This window comes from Falco punctatus (assembly GCF_963210335.1).
Source record: "Falco punctatus genome assembly, chromosome: 7".
Lineage (NCBI taxonomy): Eukaryota > Metazoa > Chordata > Aves > Falconiformes > Falconidae > Falco > Falco punctatus.
Window position 1 is genome coordinate 30,319,107 of NC_137587.1, and position 21,264 is coordinate 30,340,370.

General features: G+C 36.4%; 1 protein-coding gene across 2 annotated transcripts in view; it reads right to left on the reverse strand.

The window, feature by feature from the left end:
* The window catches only part of TTC7B (tetratricopeptide repeat domain 7B), a 154,835-nt gene that overhangs the window by 56,925 nt on the left and 76,646 nt on the right, over positions 1-21,264 (reverse strand). For both annotated transcript variants that reach the window (XM_080396701.1, XM_080396700.1), the window contains exons 10-15: positions 19,750-19,833; positions 18,407-18,511; positions 16,958-17,075; positions 16,703-16,760; positions 11,533-11,605; positions 10,067-10,227 (exon numbers count right to left, since the gene is read on the reverse strand). In XM_080396701.1, coding sequence (XP_080252827.1) covers positions 10,067-10,227; positions 11,533-11,605; positions 16,703-16,760; positions 16,958-17,075; positions 18,407-18,511; positions 19,750-19,833 — 599 coding nt within the window. The remainder of the gene's footprint in view (positions 1-10,066; positions 10,228-11,532; positions 11,606-16,702; positions 16,761-16,957; positions 17,076-18,406; positions 18,512-19,749; positions 19,834-21,264) is intronic.

Sequence of the window (21,264 nt, forward strand, 5' to 3'; positions counted from 1 at the left end):
CTGGCACAGGCTTCCCAGAGCAGCTGTGGATGCCCCATCCCTGAAAGTGTTCCAGGCCGGGCTGGATGGGGCTTTGAGCAACCTGGTCTAGTGGCAGGTGTCCCTGCCCAGGGCAGGGGGTTGGAACTAAACGATCTTTAAGGTCCCTTCCAACCAAAACCAATCTGTGATTCTGTGATAATTTATTAAACCATGATCTGAAGCTTTCCCTGCCCACCAACCAGTGGAATTTGTAGCACACTTAAGAACTTGTGAATCTCCAAAATAAAATCACCATCTTAATTATGTCTTTTTCTTCTCAGCCAGCCTGTTTCCCTTTTTGAAATAAATACCCAGACGATACAACCACCAATTCCCCTCCACAGCAGGAATGTCAGGAGAACAAGAGGAGTTAATTTGTCCAATACTGGCTTAAGTTAAGGATACTTCTGTAAAATGAAGCAAAAATCCAAAGCAGTGAAGACCAAGTTCTGTTATGTGGTAAGTAACACTATTAGTATTGAGAACTTCAAGTTCTTTCAGTGAACAAGTACTGCTCCCCTTGGGTGTCACTTTAAAACCAGCTGCTTTCCTTTTGGAACCAAGTGAATAATTTTTGCAAGTTGCTATGCACTGTATGAGCACGCCAGCTTGGATTAGCCATAGCTGGATATCTGTATTCCACACACTACTCCATGGAAGAGACCTGCCTTTCATTCCCCAATTATTTCTTCAAATCTGGTAATATGACATGGTATCTATTATTCTTCCACCCAATCTGGCTGCTAGAGCAGTGTCACTCAACACAGCGGTAAACAGGAATCTCCCTGAAGTCCCTCAGACTAAGAAACCTACAGCAAACGTTTAATTCCACTAGACTTCTGCTTCTGAAGGGTCCATATCCCTGTATCTTGATCAAAACTGAACAGAATGCTGTATTTTCAGTTAGGACTGGGAGTAAACTTCATTATTATTCTCTTATTATATAAATTCTTTACATTGTTCACGGCTTGAAGAACATAAGGAAGAGCTGTGCATAACACTGAATGTATGTGCTTTGAAAAATACTAGTCCTTCAGCATAACACACCAAAAGCCTTGCTGAGAACCCTTTAATAACTCTTCTGTATGCAGTGAGGTCAAGCTAAGCACACCCTTCACAACAGTGAACAGCTAGCCCACTTGAAGAAGCTAAAATTTAAAAGGATGCATCAAATCCACTTATTTACAATGCAGTACTGAAAACACAACTACCTTTGGCTTACGTTTAACCAACTTTGAGTAAACTTAGTAAGTTTCAAGGGAACCTTTTAAAGTAATTTAACAGTTTGCATTTCTAACTTCAGCTAACAGTATTTTTACATGATAATAATTTATTAAAAGATGGTAGGAAACATACTGGTAGTCCCATAAATATGGTAACAACCAACTAACAAGCTATGCAGAAATTATCAAACAATAGCTTGGTCTCCCTGAAAACCACATTGATTCCTGCAATAGGTTAAATGTAAGAATAAACTTTATATATAATCAACTCTGACAGCCTGTTACTTATTAGAGCATAAAAGAAAGAAAAAAAATAACCAGTTCTGTATAGAGTTATATAATATTTCATTTTGGTTTCACATTTAAGTGCTCATTTCATATATCCCACAACTTTAAATCCTGGAATGCTAGGCAAGTTCAAAAGAAGTTGTTCTGGTTTTAAACCTAGGCAATATGTTAAAAAAAACCCCAACAAACAACCACAAAAAACCCTCACCAAGTCTAAACGCATGAATTGTGAAATCTTAGACTAACTAGTTTGACAATGATCCTGTCTTTAAAATGAATCAATAAATCACAAAAAGGTTGATGTAGAATGTAACACTACAGAAAGATACTAAAGTCTGAAAATACACACTTTTTATTTAAACAGAAAACGTAGGCTTTTTTTCATATGATCTGAATTTAAGGAAAAAATTATGCTGCTGTAAAGCTCACATTGACATGCATACTTCGTACCATTGTATCTCATTTCTGTAACAAACTGTCATAGTGTCAATTGCTTGTGTAAATTAAATCAGTTTAACTGATGGATCCCACAGAGTAAATAAAACGGGAAAGCAGTATGCAGAATGCATAATATTAAGTTTGAACAATATTATGCAATATTAATGATTTGAAAGAAACTAAATCTATTCACCTTTCCTAAATGACATGTTAGCAAGTCACTTCTTGCACTCAACAATTACATACATAGGAAAAACTTCTGTTGACTGTTACAGGAAACATAAAAGAAATGAGGAAATAGCAGGAAGACAAGCCTTAGCAAATTCACTTTCTCTTAGTACACACCATCAGCAAGTGTCCTTCTGGCAGTCTTGTATTTACTCTTAAATAAATGGTTAAGAAGAAAAAAGTTAAAAGAAAATCCTACAGTTCCCAGCATTTACTTCATTCACAGTCCAGAATTTGACAGCAGTTTACTGTCTGAAAGTTTATAGCTTCTTTTAAAAAGAAGAGGTTTCCCCACTTTCTGATGCATACTTATCAAGATCAGATGTCCTCTGGAAGGTATGCTTTAGCTAAACCTACATTAACAGAAAGACCAAAGCAAATTTAGCGACTTCTGATATATAGACGGTCAGGAGTTTTAAAACTGGCTTCAAACTATTAATTTGAGCATCCAGTTTTGACAGCTGTCCCTTTAATGCCTCCTGTAGAAAGCTTAAAGCTTCACATTAGTCAACTCCAAGACATGTACATGATCTACATGATCATCAAAACAAACAATAAAATGACACAATTGCAAAAATTTAACCTACAACAACATGAAACTAGATAGAATATGTAATACATATAGTTTTATAAAGGATTTACTTACACATTTACTGATTTTAGGTTCATTGCTTCTATAACTGTGATAATTGAAGTACAGAAAGAAATTCAGAGGTGTCTGCTTGCAATTGCAAAGTGAACACTTGCACAGTCAGTCTACTTCATTCTGAGTATTCAAGGGAAGTTTTATTATCAGGAAAGATGTAAGTCGTTCATTACAAAACATGAAAAATCACCATTTGTAAACACCTTGAAATATCTTTTGGCATGATTGAACAATTAATCTATTTCCTGGCAATTTCTTCTGAATTTCTGTGACACTGCTACCCATCAATTTCTCTTGCCTTATCCTGAAGCCAGTTTCCTCTTTCCCCATTAATCATGTTCACTTCTTATTTTTGTTCAAAGTGTCAACAGTCAGGAATAAGTCTCCATTATCCAAGCTGCATTTGCAAGCTAACGAGACATAATTAATGAGAAGAGGTATCAAACACAACCAGCAGCAATGTCTACTTATGTATTTTTTTTAGCTGCTTCTACCAATCTGGTCCTTCACGAAATCCATTTGACTGAATCACTAAGTGCTCTACACCAGCAACAGGAGGTCAAGCAACCAAATCTACTTTTTGTAAAAACTCCGGAAAATCATTTAACTTAATAAAAAAATTCTCCTGAACTGTTTCTCAAACAATGACCAAACATATCCAAAAGATGTGAAACGTGTTTCAAGCAATTCAGGGAATGTGGCAGATTTCTATAGTGCCAATAAGTTATAAGGTTACCATAAGGGTAACCTCCAACTTTGGTTGCACAGATCCTCACTAGTGGGAAGCCCATCTACATATAGAAACATAGATGAAGTAAAAATAGGCAGTTCAGATTGCTATTTGAAGCCTGACTCACAAACAAGCAACAGATGCAAAAAAAAATAGTTCTCAAGCCCTAAAATAACACAATTTTTTTGAAACCATGAATAGGTATCCTTGGTGTGCACTGGACAGCCTCTACTGCACCATTTGAAATATTATTCCCTGCATATTTGTTTACAAAGCAGTAGCATTGCTTCTTTGCAAGGAAAAGCAGCAGTCAGTCCTGTGACTTTTGGTGGAGTTTATGTATACTATATTCCATCTTATAAACTCAATGTGCTTAAGAAAATGTTAATCTGTAAACTATAATGAATATAGTTTTTTACTAAAGCCAGAACAAATTAGTTATACTTGAAAACTTTGTGTTTTCCTGCCTTGAACACCCTGCAGCAGCCAGCTCATGACCCAAACTGAGACTCTTTCAATGAAGTTTCAGAGAAGAATCTACAGCCTAGCAAATATGCTTCAGGAATAAGACCCTGAGGCCAATGACCAATTTATTATATAAAGTAGTATCTACCTATCAGCAACATCTTTTTAAATGGACAATTCTGTAAAAACACGTAACAACAACCAAAAATCAAAAGGGATGGGGGGGGGGGGGGGCAGTGGGGGGGGAAGACAAGCCCAGCATGAAAAGAAAATACACAAGCAACTGATACTATCTTTCATGAATTACAGAAAAATCATTACTGAGAACAAATTCATTTAACTCCCAAGACAGACAGGGTCAAAATGGAACGGATTTCAAAAAGCATGATCTCAAATGTTGACAAGAATGTATATACCAGCCCAAAAGACATGATTTTGGCAAGCTCAGCAGACCACTACTTCTTGTCCAATCATGTATTACTGCTCTTTCCTCAAATAATTCCCAGTGCTCTATTTATCACGGAAAAAAGAAAAAAAAAAAAAAAGGTAAGTTTAACAAGCACCACCACTAGTGCAACTACAACTGACCTTGGGAAAACAGAATAGTGTAGTCTATTCCCTTAACTGATAAATACGTGCCTGTCCCACAAAACATCAGTGTATGTATCATCATACACTGCGCCTACCAACCCACTCTTCTGTTATGCCCACCCGGACACTCCCAGAAGGAAACAAGTTTGTTAATCAAGGAACTGAGGGGGATGTTAAAAGGCTTTGCGATTCTGGGAAATCTACTGCAGCTCAAAAGAGTCCTTGAGGGTCAGGAAGGAAAGGATTTAATAGTTTTCAAAGGAGTGACATATTGGCTTGATGCTTCTGTGAAATATTCTTGGAAGAAAAAAATTTCCATCACACTTCAACAAATGTAAATGTTTAAACTGTGAACTTAGTCTTCAGTTGTCTTCAAACCTGTTACCATATGACTTTCCTTTCTGAGTGTACTTAACATTAAAATAACATGCTTGCACTCCTCAAATAACCCATCTGCTGTTCCTACTTCTGTTACTTTAAAAGCTTGTCAGCTGCTATCCATTGCAGTTCAGTTTTCAGCATAAAACCAGCAATTAATATTTATTATTGGTTTTGTCTAATTACACTAATTTCAGGCACTATACTCATCTTTAAGTGCCCCAACACTTGAAATAATGAGGGAACCCAAAAGAGCTAAGATTAAGTCAACAATCACAATTATTTCATTAAGAAACCTAACTCTGTCTCCCTTGACTGAGAATCTACTTTTGACTAACCACGGTTATTTTGAGATTTCATATCATTCAAAAGACCAGCAGATACAGGTTCGTTGTAACAAGCAGATAAAAAGACAGGAAGGAGTCATGGAAAAGAGTTTGTAAATAAGGGTCTTCAGATAATTGTACATAAAACTCTACTGTATCTATTGCACAAGATATACAAGCCTGATACGAACCAATGCAACACAACCACCGTTACCTTGCATCACCTTGAATACACCTTCAGACTGTAATGCACACCTCTGGGACTACTTATACAGAGTTGACAATCATTGGATTAAAATAAAATAAATTCAAGGAAAGCCCAAGCATCTAAGACCTCAAGCCTCCCTCACAGTTAAGCACTCTAGTAATTCTGGATATATTGTGGCTCCTTCCTGCCTACGCTCTTTGCATTCAGGGAAGCGTGGCCCTTTCTTCTGTTTCAAGCAGAGAAATCATAGAATCACAGATTGGTTTTGGTTGGAAGGGACCTTAAATATCATTTAGTTCCAACCCCCTGCCATGGGCAGGGACACCTGCCACTAGACCAGGTTGCTCAAAGCCCCATCCAGCCCGGCCTGGAACACTTTCAGGGATGGGGCATCCACAGCTGCTCTGGGAAGCCTGTGCCAGTGCCTCACTGCCCTCACAGTAAAGAATTTCTTCCTCATATCTAAACTAAATCTACCCTCTTTCAGTGTAAATCCATGACCCCTTGTCCTATTGCTACAGGCCCTACTAAAAAAGTCTTCCCCCGTCTTTTTTGTAAGCTCCCTTTAAGTACTGAAAGGTTGCTAAAAGGTCTCCCCGGAGCCTTCTCTTCTCCGGGCTGGACAACCCCAACTTTCTCAGCCTGTCTTCCTAGGAGAGGTGCTCCAGCCCTCTGAGCATCTTTGTGGCCCTCCTCTGGACCCGCTCCAACAGCTCCATGTCCTTCTTAGGCGGGGGGCCCCAGACACGAATGCAGTACACTAGGTGGGGTCTCATGGGAGCAGAGGAGAATCACCTTCAGCCTGCTGGCCATGCTTCTTTTGATGCAGCCCAGTATTCAGTTGGCTTCTGGGCTGCAAGCAGACATTGTTGGGCCATGTTGAGATTCATGAAATGGATCATCTCACCCACTGTCCCACAGAGTTTGATGGTTAGGATTCTGAGCTGCATCATCTGTGGGATCAAATCCTCTCAAGCTGGAGAAGAACTAAACTTCACATTTCTACTACAGGGACAAGTTGTCTAATGAAAGGTGTGAAAAAATAGTGTAATTTTAGATGAATACAAAGGCAATGGGACCTGACTGAGATTAACTATTCAGATTTTTGGTGCTGCCGCCTTACTCCCACCCACCTCACTAAAGCAGGGTATTCATAATCTTTTAAGTAATCTTAATCTGTTCAGGAATCTTTCATCTAGAGATCTTTTTGTCCCTGGATCAAAGTTCTCTCAGATTTCAGAAGGCTTCAGAGGTCAGCTAGCACTTAAAAGTAGATGGATAGTATTGCTCTGAAAAACAATGCTTACTTGTTTGTAAATAGAGTGGTTACAACCTAGCATTTTAGGCTTACAAAAAGTTTGAAATTATAGTGCTATAGTTATGTAGGAAATATTCTATATTTTTATTATTTCTGGAAAACATTACTACATATCTATTTCACTTTTAGAGGTTTCTTAGATTTTCACCAATAGTTTTTCCAATACCCCTTAAGGTCTCAGAGCAGATTGCATATTTCTGCCGCCAATATAATGAACAACGGAAGAATAATCAACTCTCTATTCAAAGAAAAAGCTATTATCTTGCTGCTAACAGCACAACGTGTTGTTTGCTCATTCCTTCCACTCCTTTAGATACTGATGGGACAATTCTTTTGCTCTGAGGAATCTCTTTCTACTTACTGACCTAGAGGTACACAGGGCAAAATCATTGATTGGCCATGCTTGCTCAGCAACTCCATAGCTTTATAGTGCAGGAAGGTTAACACTGATTTAAGATATGAATGTATGCTTGGTGTACACCTCAAACATTGTACATGAATCCTAGGAATTAATCAGTTTTTCAAATGTTAAAAACTGACAGACAATGTATTTGCTAATTGATTAGAACAGAAGAGTGCTGGAAAGTATCCAATTCTCAGCACGACTCAGTGTATTCTATGCTTTCCTTGCAACCTGTGGCATCTTACAGAGATGTAGTATTATAAACTTCTGAAAACTTAGGTTCTTTTCAAAGAAAAGCAAAACAAAGAGAACATACAACTGTGAACAGGGCAGGACAGCGCTCAGTGCAGCAATGCAATTACAGCATACAGATAATAACAACAATGAAAGAAACAAAAAATAACATTACGTTTTACTTCCACATTTTCCATGTATAATGATATATTATGCTGCAAAGCCACTGAAGTATCATTTTGCGTAAGGCTGAGCTAAGATTTTAACAGAAATACAGAGAATACTAAGGAAACTTGTACTATTTAGTCTACTGGGATTGCAGACATAACAAAGATAAAATATAAAACATTATATTTGAGGTATTTACAAAAGCCAATAAAATATCATAGGCAAATAATATTTCGGTATATCTAAAAATTAGCACGCCTTAGAGGAACACAAGAGGTTCTCCTCTCAGTCTTCTAGGAAGTACCACGAGATTGTATTGTTACAGAAGTTGCAGGATAAGAAAATGGAATCAACAATATATGCTAAGCGCTTGTGTTTTATATTTTTTATACATGCACATACACATCGTCAACCATTTCAAAAGCACCAGATATAGTGCACAAGAACAGACTGAAAGCCTGAGGTTTTGCTGATAAATCCTTGCAAAAATAACCCAGTTACATGAAGGAATCAATCCAAATTTATATTATTCACCAGATGTGTCTGGCTGGCTGCCAGTATCAATTGCACTGAGTATACAAGGAATCCGAACCATATCCTTGACTTCTCTGGGAACCAGAAGTAACTTGACAGTACTAAAAACAAGACTCTAAAAGACTGTCTATAGATATATATAGTGGTGTTTCATCTTGGATTCTTCAACAATTGTTGCCACATCTGATGGCGACTCCTACCACCAAGATATTTCTCTTAAATTCCCTGATCTGTACCAGTAGGTTGTAACATAGTACACTATTACCTCGGTGTTTGTATTATAGAACAGGGCTAACAACTTAGAACCACTATTATAACCCATATGATTAATATACACACATAAGTTAACAGATCAATTAGTACTATTTAAAACAACTCAGCAACATGTTTAACCACATGATGCAGTTATAAACAAGTATGGAAAGGCCATGGACCATATTTGAAAAACCCATAAATACCTTTTGAATGCTCACAGGAGTAATTTTAAACATTTTACTGAATGACCCTTTGTTCTCTTACTAGAATAGGGAGAACTGCAGTTTCAGAAATACTTCTTCTAGACTATTATTCTGAGAGACAGAGTGGCAGCTTCTCTGTCATTTACATTGCCACTAAGTGGCAGAAGATGAAACAAGAACAGACAGAAGATGACAGATCATGGTGCTTTGAAAATACTTGGTTCTAACAATAATAGGACATAAAATTAGGTAGCTTATGCTTCAATTGCCTCAAATCATGACTTACTGACAGGTCCCTCAGACCTGAGGAAAGCACAGACAGGTTTGGGAGAGGAACTGCTAGACAGTTCTGAAATTGTGAAGTGCATATGGAAACCCCTAATAATAACAGAAACAAGTTATATGTGTGTGGATAAACTAGGAAGTGAGAAACAGCAAAAGGCCACAAAAGCAGTTACACAGAACTGGCTGTGAGCCACAGAAGTTCTGAGGAGAGGTAATATTAGCAGAGTTCCTGGTTCAGATTTAAGAGGAAAAAGGCAACAATTTTTTTAGTGTGTTGACACAGTAACAATTTATGATACAATCATTTGAAAGTTAAGATTGAGATGCTTCAAAAAATTGTCTAAATAAGCATTGAGGATATTTGTAATACTATGGATTACAATCTCAGTGACTGTTGGTAAAGCATCAGAATGGAACATTGGAAGTTAATGAAAGTTGTCCCTGAGATATTTCACTGTTAAGTGTTTCATCAGATTTTCATAAGAAAACAAATTAAAAATACCCTTACAAAAGCACAGAATCCAAATGTATTTTAAGATATAATTAACATGAAGAATAAATACAAAGAAAGATTTCTTTCTTAAAAACAAGAGAAAACCTACCAGTTGTGCTTCTTCCCTGTTCACTTGTTTAGTTATCTATCAGCCAACTTCAGATGACTGGTTATTATACAGGCAAAAGAGGAGATTATTTGTTACGATGTATTTTACAGAACATGTATCATACAGTATGCGTACAGTTAATTGCAGGACGGGATAAATCTATCCCAGCTAAGAGTAAAGTCTTGCTTATCCTTCTTAGAATATTGCATAAAAACAGAAAATAGAAAATTTCTCTAAAGCGTGCAACAGGGAGAAATTATCTAAACAAAGAGTCTGTAGAAAAAATAAATAAGATCAACTATCCACCTCTAGCCTCCCTTCCAAAACCAAATCCTTAATCACTATTTAACAAGCCTTTAATAAAAAGCAGACGCACTAAATGGGCAGTGGGGAAGACTACTGGAAAAAAACCCCACACCAATACCAATCTTCAAATCCATTTTCTCTTGAAATGAATGAGATGAGAATCTAAGAAAAATAAGTATGAGAGAAAACATAAAAAAATACATGACATTCACTCACATAAAATTTTCTGGATATTCACTCAAGGCCATATCAATGATATTCAAAGCATCATGATAGTGTTTCTGTGCTGATAGCAAGAGTGCAAGGAGATGAAGAGAGTTGGCATCATCTCCTTGTAGCTGCAGAGCCTGACGAACATAACCCAAAGCTTCTGGTATCTGATTTAAAAAAAAAAAAAAAAAAAAGGCAGAAAAAGAAAGCATCACTGTTAGAAGTATTGCCTATTACTTGATTGCACGTCCATAAAATTTTCAAAATATTCACCTGGATACCATGTAGAATTCTATAGACTACTCTACGACACTATTCAGAATTTTAAAATGGACCTGATGCTTTACAGTGAACAGTAAAAATTAAATAAAGTATTAACCTTGGAAAATAAGATAGTACATTTCAATAAAACAGTTCCCTTCAGCCCTTTAAAATAGTCACTATTCTTTTTCAAGTATTGGTTTTATTTCTATATGATTTTGAAAATGTTTTAATTGTAACACATTAAGTAGAATTTACAGCTAGACTGCAACAATAACTCTTCTATTACATGGAATTTCCAGAACTCCTCAGCTGCATGTGCTTTTGCTCCAAATAAACACACTAAGTGTTAAAATCAGGGAATTTAATTAAGCATCATAAGAATTTTGGAATTCAGAAGTACAGAGTCATAGCCTGCTACTGTAAAATATTTTGTGCTATTAAAGCGACAATCCATTCCACTCTAATGTGACATAGTCCAACGTCTGCTACTCATTAGCAATGAAAAGTCACCTACAGCATGTAAACTACTGTACTCAAAACTATTTACTAAAATAAACATGACACAGGAAAAGGCTTACCATGACATGCACAAAGCACCTCCACTTTATCCAAAGGCATGTGATATATGGTAGAATCCTAAATCCCTTAAACATAACAACTGTACAAGTTGGACTGAGCTGTGATCTCTTTTATAGCTTTAAAATATTTTCCAGTTTTCTCTAAATGTAATTTCATTCACAATAACCAAACCTCCTACAAGTATCTAGAAACAGCATGGATCTTAGCAGATATTCAAGATTTAAGTACTGTCAAGATCATTAAAGACTAGATTCAATAGTCCCACTCTCGACATAGTCAGTCTGAGCAGAGATTACACATAAAAGGTAAAAACAGGGTAAAAATAGATTTTTTTTTTCCCCCTCCATCCAGCAACAGAAATGCTGAAACAAATAAACTAAATGACTTATGTCTTCTTTCTGACCCTAGAGCTGGAAATACTGGGGCAGAACTCTGGAGAAATGTACGAGACTGAAAGTGTTCAAGAGAGAGTATTTTGGAGGGTTTTTTTGCATATATATGCATATATGCACAAGGAAAACAAAAAAAAGCAGGTTTCCATTAAACAAAACTTCATCTGTATCCATCAACAGATACAAATTCTAATCTTGATAGACAGTGTGAGGCTGCACTTTTAAAATGTAACTAACCTGTCTGGATATGGCAAGCTGCAGTGCCAAGTAAAATGCTGCTAGATGATCCGTTGGAGACAAACTGTGAGCCCTTAAAAACAAAGAAACAAAACAAAAAACCAGTGAATTTTTCTCCTGTTAATACAGGTCAGACACACACAAACATATATGTTAATGTATCCATATTCAGACCTCTTCACTACACATAAGCTCGTATTTTGATATAAGTGGTGTTCATTCCAGTGACTTTCCTCATACTTCTCAATAATTCTTGATTTAAATGATGAAACTTTGGGCCATTAAAGTAATTTTTAATCAAAATTAATTATGTAATTTCAGTATAAATCTTAAAAATGAGCAATACAAAATGATTCTTCAATTAAAATATACTCGGAAACAAACACTAGGTTTAATTATCTTGGAACAGTTATAATAAAAATTCATTAAGCAGAGTTTTCTTACAGAAAAAGGGGAAAAAACCCAAACAAAATATCCCCCCAAACAACATGCCTTCAGAGAGAAGAATTACGTCATCTGCATGAGAAGTACCCAAGCAATCAATCGCACTGACCCTGACCAGGATGGTTTGGAAGCACAGAACTCAAAGGGGAATAGCAGCAGCAACATAGATCAGAGTTTTGTTCACTCTTCAGACTCTGGAAGTTGAAGCACATTTTCAGCCCTGCACACTGAACTTCCTAGGAAGCCAGTTACTTTTTGGCTTTAAGTTGCTTTGAGATTAAGTTAGCAGAGCACCTTGCTGTGCAACAATGGAAAAGAAACGTAGGCTAGACATGTTCTTTGTCACAGCATTACAGTAAGAGGCAGTATAAGGCCTGACTCATCATGAGCCTGAGTTCAGATGAAGTTTATACTGATGATCTTGTTATAACTCTTGTCCACAAAAAAGTTAAGCTGCACAACAGCAGCAGGGTTTTGTGATCATTCACTCTCAAAATATTTGTAACTACTGCTGTTGCAAGCAACCCTAATTACTAAAACAAAGAAATAACTTTTTTGCACCTTTCTGTAAAATTTTGTTTGTTTGTTCTTAATGTTTACCTCAAATGCACATATTTTGTGGTACTCATTTTCAAATTTATCATACAGAAGATGCCCTGTAAAACACTGTACTATTTTCCCCTGTAATACTCTTTCTGCTGCAGAATAAGGGTGTGTTTGGGGGGGGATGCGTAACATAAAGAAAAAAAAATTATGGCTGTACCCCAAAATGATGTGTAGTAAATACTGGGCTGCAACCTGGAACTATTTTTTTTATTTATATTTATTGCATTCTCTTAATGAGGCTAATTTAGAAATAGGATGGGTAATCATCATCTTCAAAACATCTAATGAGTCATCTCCATCAGGAGGGAGGAACAAAACTGACCTTTAAGCCATTACAACCACAAAGGGAACCTTCTGCTTCTGACATGTGCATTGCTGTCTTCCCCAAGTCCAAAGATGACAGCTCCATTAGTTTAACAACTACATCCAACACGTATCAAAGCAGCTTAGGTTATTAGGGGACAGTTTCATATTTTGTTAACTTTACCTCTAAATTGGAGATCAGAGTCAAATAGAAAGCCTAATACGGTCCAGGACCAGTCCTTTTAAAAATTTAAGTTCAGAAATTAAGCAAGACTAAGTGAAAACAAGAGATTTTAACTTAAAGAGTACTTGTTCAGTCACCCAAGCTTCAGCTAGTGCAAGAATAAAGCTGTTACTATCTATCAATTGTTTGCTGAGTTCTGTGAAACTTCAGTTCACACCAACCACAGGAAAAGCACTGAAAGTCTTCCACTATAAGAAAGAAATTAGTGAAACAAACACCCCTCAGCACTGTGTGAAGATGGCACCAAGCATCTTCTCAAATGGCCAATATCATTCAGCCTAGGCAAGGGTCCAAAACGGAACCATTTCTTCAGGACCTCTACTTCAGTAATTGGTCCTCTAGGTAAGTGATTACAGAACCCCACAAAACACAAACCAAAAAAATTTGGCACATCAAAATACTGAGACCAGTACTGCTGCTTGCTTTATAAACTGTGTGAGACAAATGGGAGAATATGAACTTCCACCTCCTGAAAAACATTTTTTATTTTTAAGATACTGGAAGAGAAAGTGGGCATGACTCTAATATGCTCAACATAACTTACTCTCCGTGGTAACAAATTTTCAGTAACATCCTATCCTATGTTATCAACATAAGGAACCAGCAACATTATTAACCAATAATTAATTACTATTGAAGGGTATTTCCAGTACAGCTGATCTATCAGGTGTGTGTCTCTCTATGAACACAGGTGAGGAAACATGTAATATGCAGAACAGTCACCTTTCAAAACATACTTTTTCCCTTCTCTTAGAAGGTAGCTGTGGGGTTTTTGAGATGCAGAAACTGTGTTCTTTTTGAGGGCCAAACAATCCTACCCAAAATTCTACGTAGAGTCCAGGCTACTCATATCAGCAATGTCACTAACAGTAACATTAGCAATTCACTAGAGTTTTCATAGTGTAAATCCTGCACATTAATAAAACCTCTGAAAGATACTGTAATTAAAAACCTATGTACAATTTCATTCTGAGAAAGGCCAGCAGAAGGGATGAACAAATAACTGAACATCGATATCCTTGCACATGTATTTAAAATACAAAACATTTGTTTCTAGGAGGTTGTATCAACTGAAGGGGAAGAAAAAAAAAAGAACAAAGGAAACCCAAAGCATCAGAAAGATGCATGGAAAGCAGATGCAGTTAACCCTCATGTTCCCAAGACCTCCTGTGTATAAATTTATATCCTGCTAGTTAGCACAAATATTTCAAAGCTCAATATTGCCACAAAACTGAAGTTCCACTCAACTTTACATATGGCTCAAGGGCATGTGTAATGGTTCATTGAAGAGGTGCTAGGTATGTTTTCAGATTTCAGCTGGCACTATTTGCTGCTAGGAAGTCTTTGACACTAACTAAAGACTTAACTGTTCAGCTGCAGAGAATGAAACAGAAAAGTTCCTGGGTGAAAGACAATATAACATAGAACCAAGCAACAATGTTTGAATAAAGTATGTCCTGGTTTTGGCTGGGATAGAGTTAATTTTCTTCCTAGTGGCAGGTATAGTGCTCTGGTTTTGGATTTAGTGTGAATAATGTTGGTAACACACTGATGTTTTAGTTGTTGCTAAGTAGTGCCTATTCAAAGACAAGGGCTTTTCAATTTCCCATGCTCTGCCAGTGAGGAGGTGCAGAAGAAGCTGAGAGGCACAGCAGAGCCAGGACAGCTGACCTGAACTAGCCAAAGGGATAGTCCATACCATAGAATGTCAGGCTCAGTATATAAACTGGGGGGGGGCTGGCTGGGAGGGGCTGATCACTGCTCAGGGACTGGCTGGGCACCAGTCAGCAGGTGGTGAGCACTTGTGTTGTGCATCACTTGTTTCTTTTGGGCTTTATTCCTCTCTCTCTTCCTGTTATCTCTCTTTTGATTACCATTACCATTATTGTTGTTATTATTATTACAATATTTTACTTTATTTCAATTACTAAACTGTTCTTATCTCAACCCACAGGTTTTACCTTTTTCAATTCTGCTCCCCATCCCATTAGGAGGGTGAGGAGTGAGTGAGTGGCTGCATGGTACTTGGCTGCTGGCTGGCGTCAAACCAAGAGAAGGTGTGAGAGTAGTTTCGCAGCGATAAATTGAATATTGATTGAAAAATACTTCTAACCTACTGTGTATTGCTTATTCTCTTTTAACTCAAACCACTTACTCTTTTTCTAGAGCAACTTAATGAAATACTACAATAAGCAGCATGCTACCTATAAAAGTATCCTCATATTTACGGATAGTCAAAATGCTGTATAACCTCAGCTCTCAGAAAATGGAAATTTTCCAGACAGATCGATAGCATGGAATGACTCTCAGAATTTGGGGAATCACTGTACTAAACTGGAGGGTAGAGTCTACAGGCAACTGGAATGGATTAGCTTCAAGCTGCGGTTCGTTTCATCCCTTGCTGTTCCAAAGAATCAGCAGAAGAAAGCAATTCACCGTTAGAACCTCAAAAGCAGTGAATGGGTAGAAATGGCAAGAAATGTTTAGCACAGTATTTTTGAAACAGTCATGATTAAGTCAGTGGTAAGACGGATGGATGAGGAGCTATGGTATAAACCAGGAAGCAGAAAATTCAGTTTCAACATGGAGAAAGAATGCTGAAGTAATAAGAAGCTATTAAACCCATGAAGGAACAGGAAGAGCATATGTTAAAACATTTTTACATACAGAGGAATACTTAATGCATAAAAAGGAAGTACCAATACATACCAGCCTCACTCCAAAGTTACCGGCAAGACACTTTCTCAACCCTGTCCCCTTAGATATAGAATCTCCAACAAAAATCCAAAACTTCATATTCACATTAATGCACAAATTAGTTTTCCCGAAGCACTTATGCCTATCTCACCAAAGCAGGGTTTTCCAGGGTATATAAACATAAAACCAGATGTATTTAGATGCTGCAGCACTTCTGCCAGCTTTGCCATGAAGATTTGTTTCTTCTGTAATTAGGGTAGAGATGTTCTCATTCACCTGTTTATTATCATTTCCTTCAGAGTCAAACCCTTGAGAATGAACTACTGTCATCACCAACAGCGCTACTTCTGTGTAAGGCACTTGGAAGACCAGGCATTCGCCTTGTCACTGCCTATGCTGTTAAATCTCCAGATAGAATTTTTTCTTTCCCCCTAGCTTACTACCTGCATTCAACCCCTCATCCACAGCAGCACGGCCTCAATTATCGCTCTGCCTCTACAGAGGCTGCTATGCAATCTGATCAGTGACAAACTCTTCCAGAAACACTGTCAGATTGAAATGGCTTGAAACCTTGCATCATATGATTTCTAGATAGAACATCTATCAGAACTCCTCTGAGCAAGTATTTTACACTATACAGCACAACACAGAAGTCTTCAAAATGAAATAAAAGGAAATCCTTAGAAATCAATTTAGATATTTCTGACAAAAAAACATGAAGTAAATGCTAAAGAAACACATCGTGTAGTCATGAAGGGAGACTCCCAGAGGTAAAATCCTCATTACACAATCTTTTACAAGTCTCTCTTTTTAACACATAATAAAAGCTTTCACTACATACAGCAGTATGAAATGAAAAGATTAACACCCACTCACCTCTGAAATGCAAGAAGAGCCTTTCTCTGCAAGACCTCCTGCATCCCTCGCAAAGATGCTAAAAAGGATATATTTGATCAGTAATATGCAAGATCAAGAGCTTTCATTCCACCCGCTCATTGATGAAGTTTTAAGACATTGACCGAAAAAACAGTTGCACACAGAAGCTTTAATTTTAAAATTAGCTTGCTGCTATGTATCCTTTTTTTAGGCAACATGGGAATTTCCAAATAAGAACGTTTATTCTTATCTTACCATCAGTAGCCTGCAGACTGTAAGTCAATCCCAGTGCCAAGTAGCCTTTTGCTTTGAACTCTGATGTTTTGTCCCCAAGATCAACAACTGTTTTGGCAAATCTTTCAGCTTCTTCCAACTGAAAATATTATAGAACATCCATGTAAATAGAAACCTAGCTAAATCTTATGTTAGAAGAATGCACAGCATTTGTATTATGCACACTATACTGTTGAGATCTCTGGCATGATTCTTTTAAGGACTATTTAGTTTTTCATTAGACTTAGTTTTCCTGCTACATACTGAGTAAAGAACATGGATTTTAAGCTGAAGCACCCATTCCTATGGTTGAGAGAAACCCTGGCACGTAACAAACAGATCATTCTAAACTTACTGTGGTTTTGCCTTTTTTTTTTTTTTTTTTAAATAAAAAAGGCACTTCTGGTCCATATATGCCATCTACCATTTCTGTATTTCATAAATAAGAGTTCTTGCCCCATGAACCATTTCTTTAGGAAAATCAATTGCAAAAATTATAGCTCCAACCCTGCAAAATAAAAGTATAGCCATGCAGAACTCTGCATCACACACAGTATTGCTGAATGTATGAAAACTCATAAACAAACATGTGAAAGATCAAGTTTTAACCACGCAGCCATTTATTTAACAATCTAGAAAGAAAAAAAAAAAAAAACACCAAAATTTGGATCCATTCCAGTAAAAACAAATCTAAGTACAGTAAGCTACTCCACATGGAGTCAATCCATAGGGAACAATTTACAGAACTAGGATCTATGTTAATAATTAAGACTGCATTTTTGTCAGCCTGAACAAGTCATGTTTCTGCTACTGTACCATTTTATCAATTTCTGATTGTTTCCCTCCTCTCTTCCTCCTTTTAAAAATAAACTTTCTTCTAAAAATTACACATATATATCTTGAAAACTGTATGATGATCTTTGATCACCTTATTGTTTTTTGTACAGATACATCAATTTCAAGGTTATCTAAAACACAACTTAAGTAACACTTTTTAAAAACACCCTGTCCCTACCAGGAATTCATAAACCCCAGCTTCCTGCAAACATGATATCACCAGAAGAGTCTCCTGAATAAGAGATTTGTCTCATTATGTTCAGAAAAAATTACTTTCCTCTTGCACAGAGGAAACAGAAGTCTAAGTTGCATTTTTAATCTTTGTGTGCCAACAATGTTTCAATTTGTAATATATTTTTAGCTATGTTTTAGACCAGTATCAAGATATGCTACCTTGATAAACATAACCATTGCTGTCCAATATTTTAAATTAGCCATGCAAACAGAGATGTACAACATATCTGTGCTGCTTTTCTAGAGATGACCAAGTGAATGTAGTCACTGTGCAAAAGCATTTGCTACATCCCGAAACCAAGTTCTTGTTGCATTTCAGCACAGCTCTTACTGAAAAGATAAAAGAGTGGCAAAGCTTACCCAGTGGAGAGATCCCATACAGAGCTTCGCAGCAAGGAGTGGAATGGTTGCGTCATCTGGTTTCAAACGTATACATTCCTTCAAGACTTTAACAGCTCGAGCAGACTGTTAAAAATATTTTCCACTGAAATTACTAAAACCATAAGTATGTTTCTTGGATAGAAGATTCCTATTTCCATCATTTACTTTACTTTCACCATATGAAGGAGACACTACTAAACATTTTGTTGACAATTTGTCACAACTCCTCATGCAAGCGAACCACAAGTCTTCATGCACTGCTGTCATTATTCAACCCCTATGCACTATCATTAAGTGTCCCCAGTGAAACATTTGCCCAGAATGTAATTCCAATGGTATATAATTCAGAAAACTGTTCTGAGATGCATTTAAAACTCTACTAGGCCTGTAAGCTCACAACATTTGAGCCAGGCAAATGAAAGAGCAGGAACAGGACAGAGTCTTCAGAATAAGCAGTGTTTTAGTGTTCCTTGGGAGTTAGAAGAGCACTTAGAAATAGTTCTGATATAAGGATGTATAACAGACAGGCACTGATTCTCTTTTTTTAACCAATTTGCCTCCATGCAATCACAGTTTAGAAGATAACTCAAAGTAAACAGAGAACAGTGAGAAGAATCAACCCTCTTCAGAACCAATGTGCTTCTAAAGGCATTTTCTAAAGAAAAAAGAATTAATTTCTTTCTCCAAAAGCGGAGATAAGCAAATTACCCCCACTGAAAATTATATTTTAGAAAATTAGTATTGTTTACAGTATATAACAAATGTGATTTATTTTCTGTAACATGACAGGGAAATGCAAAAAGAACTGAAAATAGAAGACTGCATCTGATAACATAAGTTCCTATGCTATATAAAACAAAAAAAAAATCCATCTCACTTTAATAGAACAGAATACAGTATCAAAGACTCTAATATTAAAAAAAGCCATAATCAGAAATTCCCAAAGAACAAAAAAAAGAAGAGCATCATGAATCACCATTAATTTGTACCTAAATGTAAAATTCTTTCATGGAAACAGCACTGAAACAAGTTGTTACTGGATAATATGATCCAGTATAATCCACTACATACATTCAATTGACTTAGCTTAAGCTTATAGGCAGGATAGTTTCTATCATCATCTTTCAGCCTTCCTAAGTTAGAAACTATTGAAGCAACAACATTCTTTGTAGAGCACTAGGCATAAATTCAGGAGTACGGTGTACTTAGCTGATTTAAGGATTGCAATTATTTGCAAAAACACCACAGGTGAAAACTGAGGACATGCAAAATGTTATCAAAAGCCATCAATAGAAGAATTACATAAAAATATTAAGACTTACTTTTCCTGCTGCCATCAAGGACAATGCAAATTGATACCAGAGATGGAACTCTTCAAATGCAAACTTCATGGCTCTTTCTAAACACTAGTTTTGGGGGGAAAAATTTTATTTAAGGGCACATTCTTCAATTATTAAGAAGGCATATTAGTATAAAAATTTTCTTATAGACTCATATCTAAAATACATGTAATTAAAAATTTAAATCATTCAAATAAGTTAAGTGAAAACAGCTGACAGATTCTATATGGAAAAAAAAGAATTGAACAGAAAATGGATTTCCCATTTATTATGTTTGTTTAAATACTCCTGCTGGTACTGTCCTATTTAGTCTGAAAGAAGGAATGATAAATACCAGCTTACTGAAGGTACTAGCTGCAAAAAGCTGGCAATAAGTCTTAAGTGAAAAGGAAAACTGTACACACATTCTTCCTACATTGTGAATACTTAACAAGCAATGGCACCACAAGTACTTACAAGTACCACTTAAAAGGTGGTGGTGGTGGGTGGGGTGGTGTAAAGCTTCACCTGATGGTGTTATTTCTATTTTTAAGAATGTTAATGTCACACGCAATATTCTCCTAAGATTTTCAACTTACTAACTGAATGCCAAAAGGAAATTAATTATTACTATACAGAGATTAAATATATTAAATTATTAATAGACTTATATTAATAATTTTGAAGTTTTAATATCTGCTGTTGTCAATAAGAATGATTTCATTTTGCTGTGCTCATTTTTACTAATCAGGCCAGCTCCAGAGAGTCAAAAGGTGGAACATTTTTCTGCATTAAACTTATTTAGCAACTAACTTTCTAGTCTGCAGAGTCCAATTACATGAAGTGGCTTTTCTGCTCTGATAGCTACCAATATATATGCTAAACCACAATATCATTAATTATTTCCCACATTCAAACTCAGCTTTAACAATGCAGAAAACACAGCCATGTTCCCACACTTTAACAGAACCTGAAGGAAAGAACAGTACTGAGGATGAAACCAAACAAATACAAGAAGTGCATTATTTGCTACACATATGTAATGTATGCTAGAATTTCTCCTACTATACAATGTCCAGTATCAAGATTATTATTAAATAGAATTTTCATTAAATTACTATAAAGGACTGAAGTTTCTAAAAACAAATTCTTTCTAGTACTGTTTTTAAAAGTTCATCATTAGATCATATGTGTAGTTAGTTAATTAAATGTCTGTTAAGAAAACAACACAGGATTTATTTTCCCATTGGACTTTCTTTCGACCAGTGGAAGCAAAAAGATCACAGCAAGAACGAAATAAGTAAGTTACGCATGACAGCTTCTATTGCTTTGGATCCATCACAGAGATGCCTAGCTAGGGCATACTCCTCCATCTCCCTCCATGAACTTGGCAGAAAATAAAAGTTGCAAAATTCTCCCCTCTCTTTCCACCGATCTGTACAACTATGGTGCTAAAATGAGTGCCTCTAAATGGAAGAGAATGAATTCAGGTTTATCTTTTCAAAAATATTTCCAAAT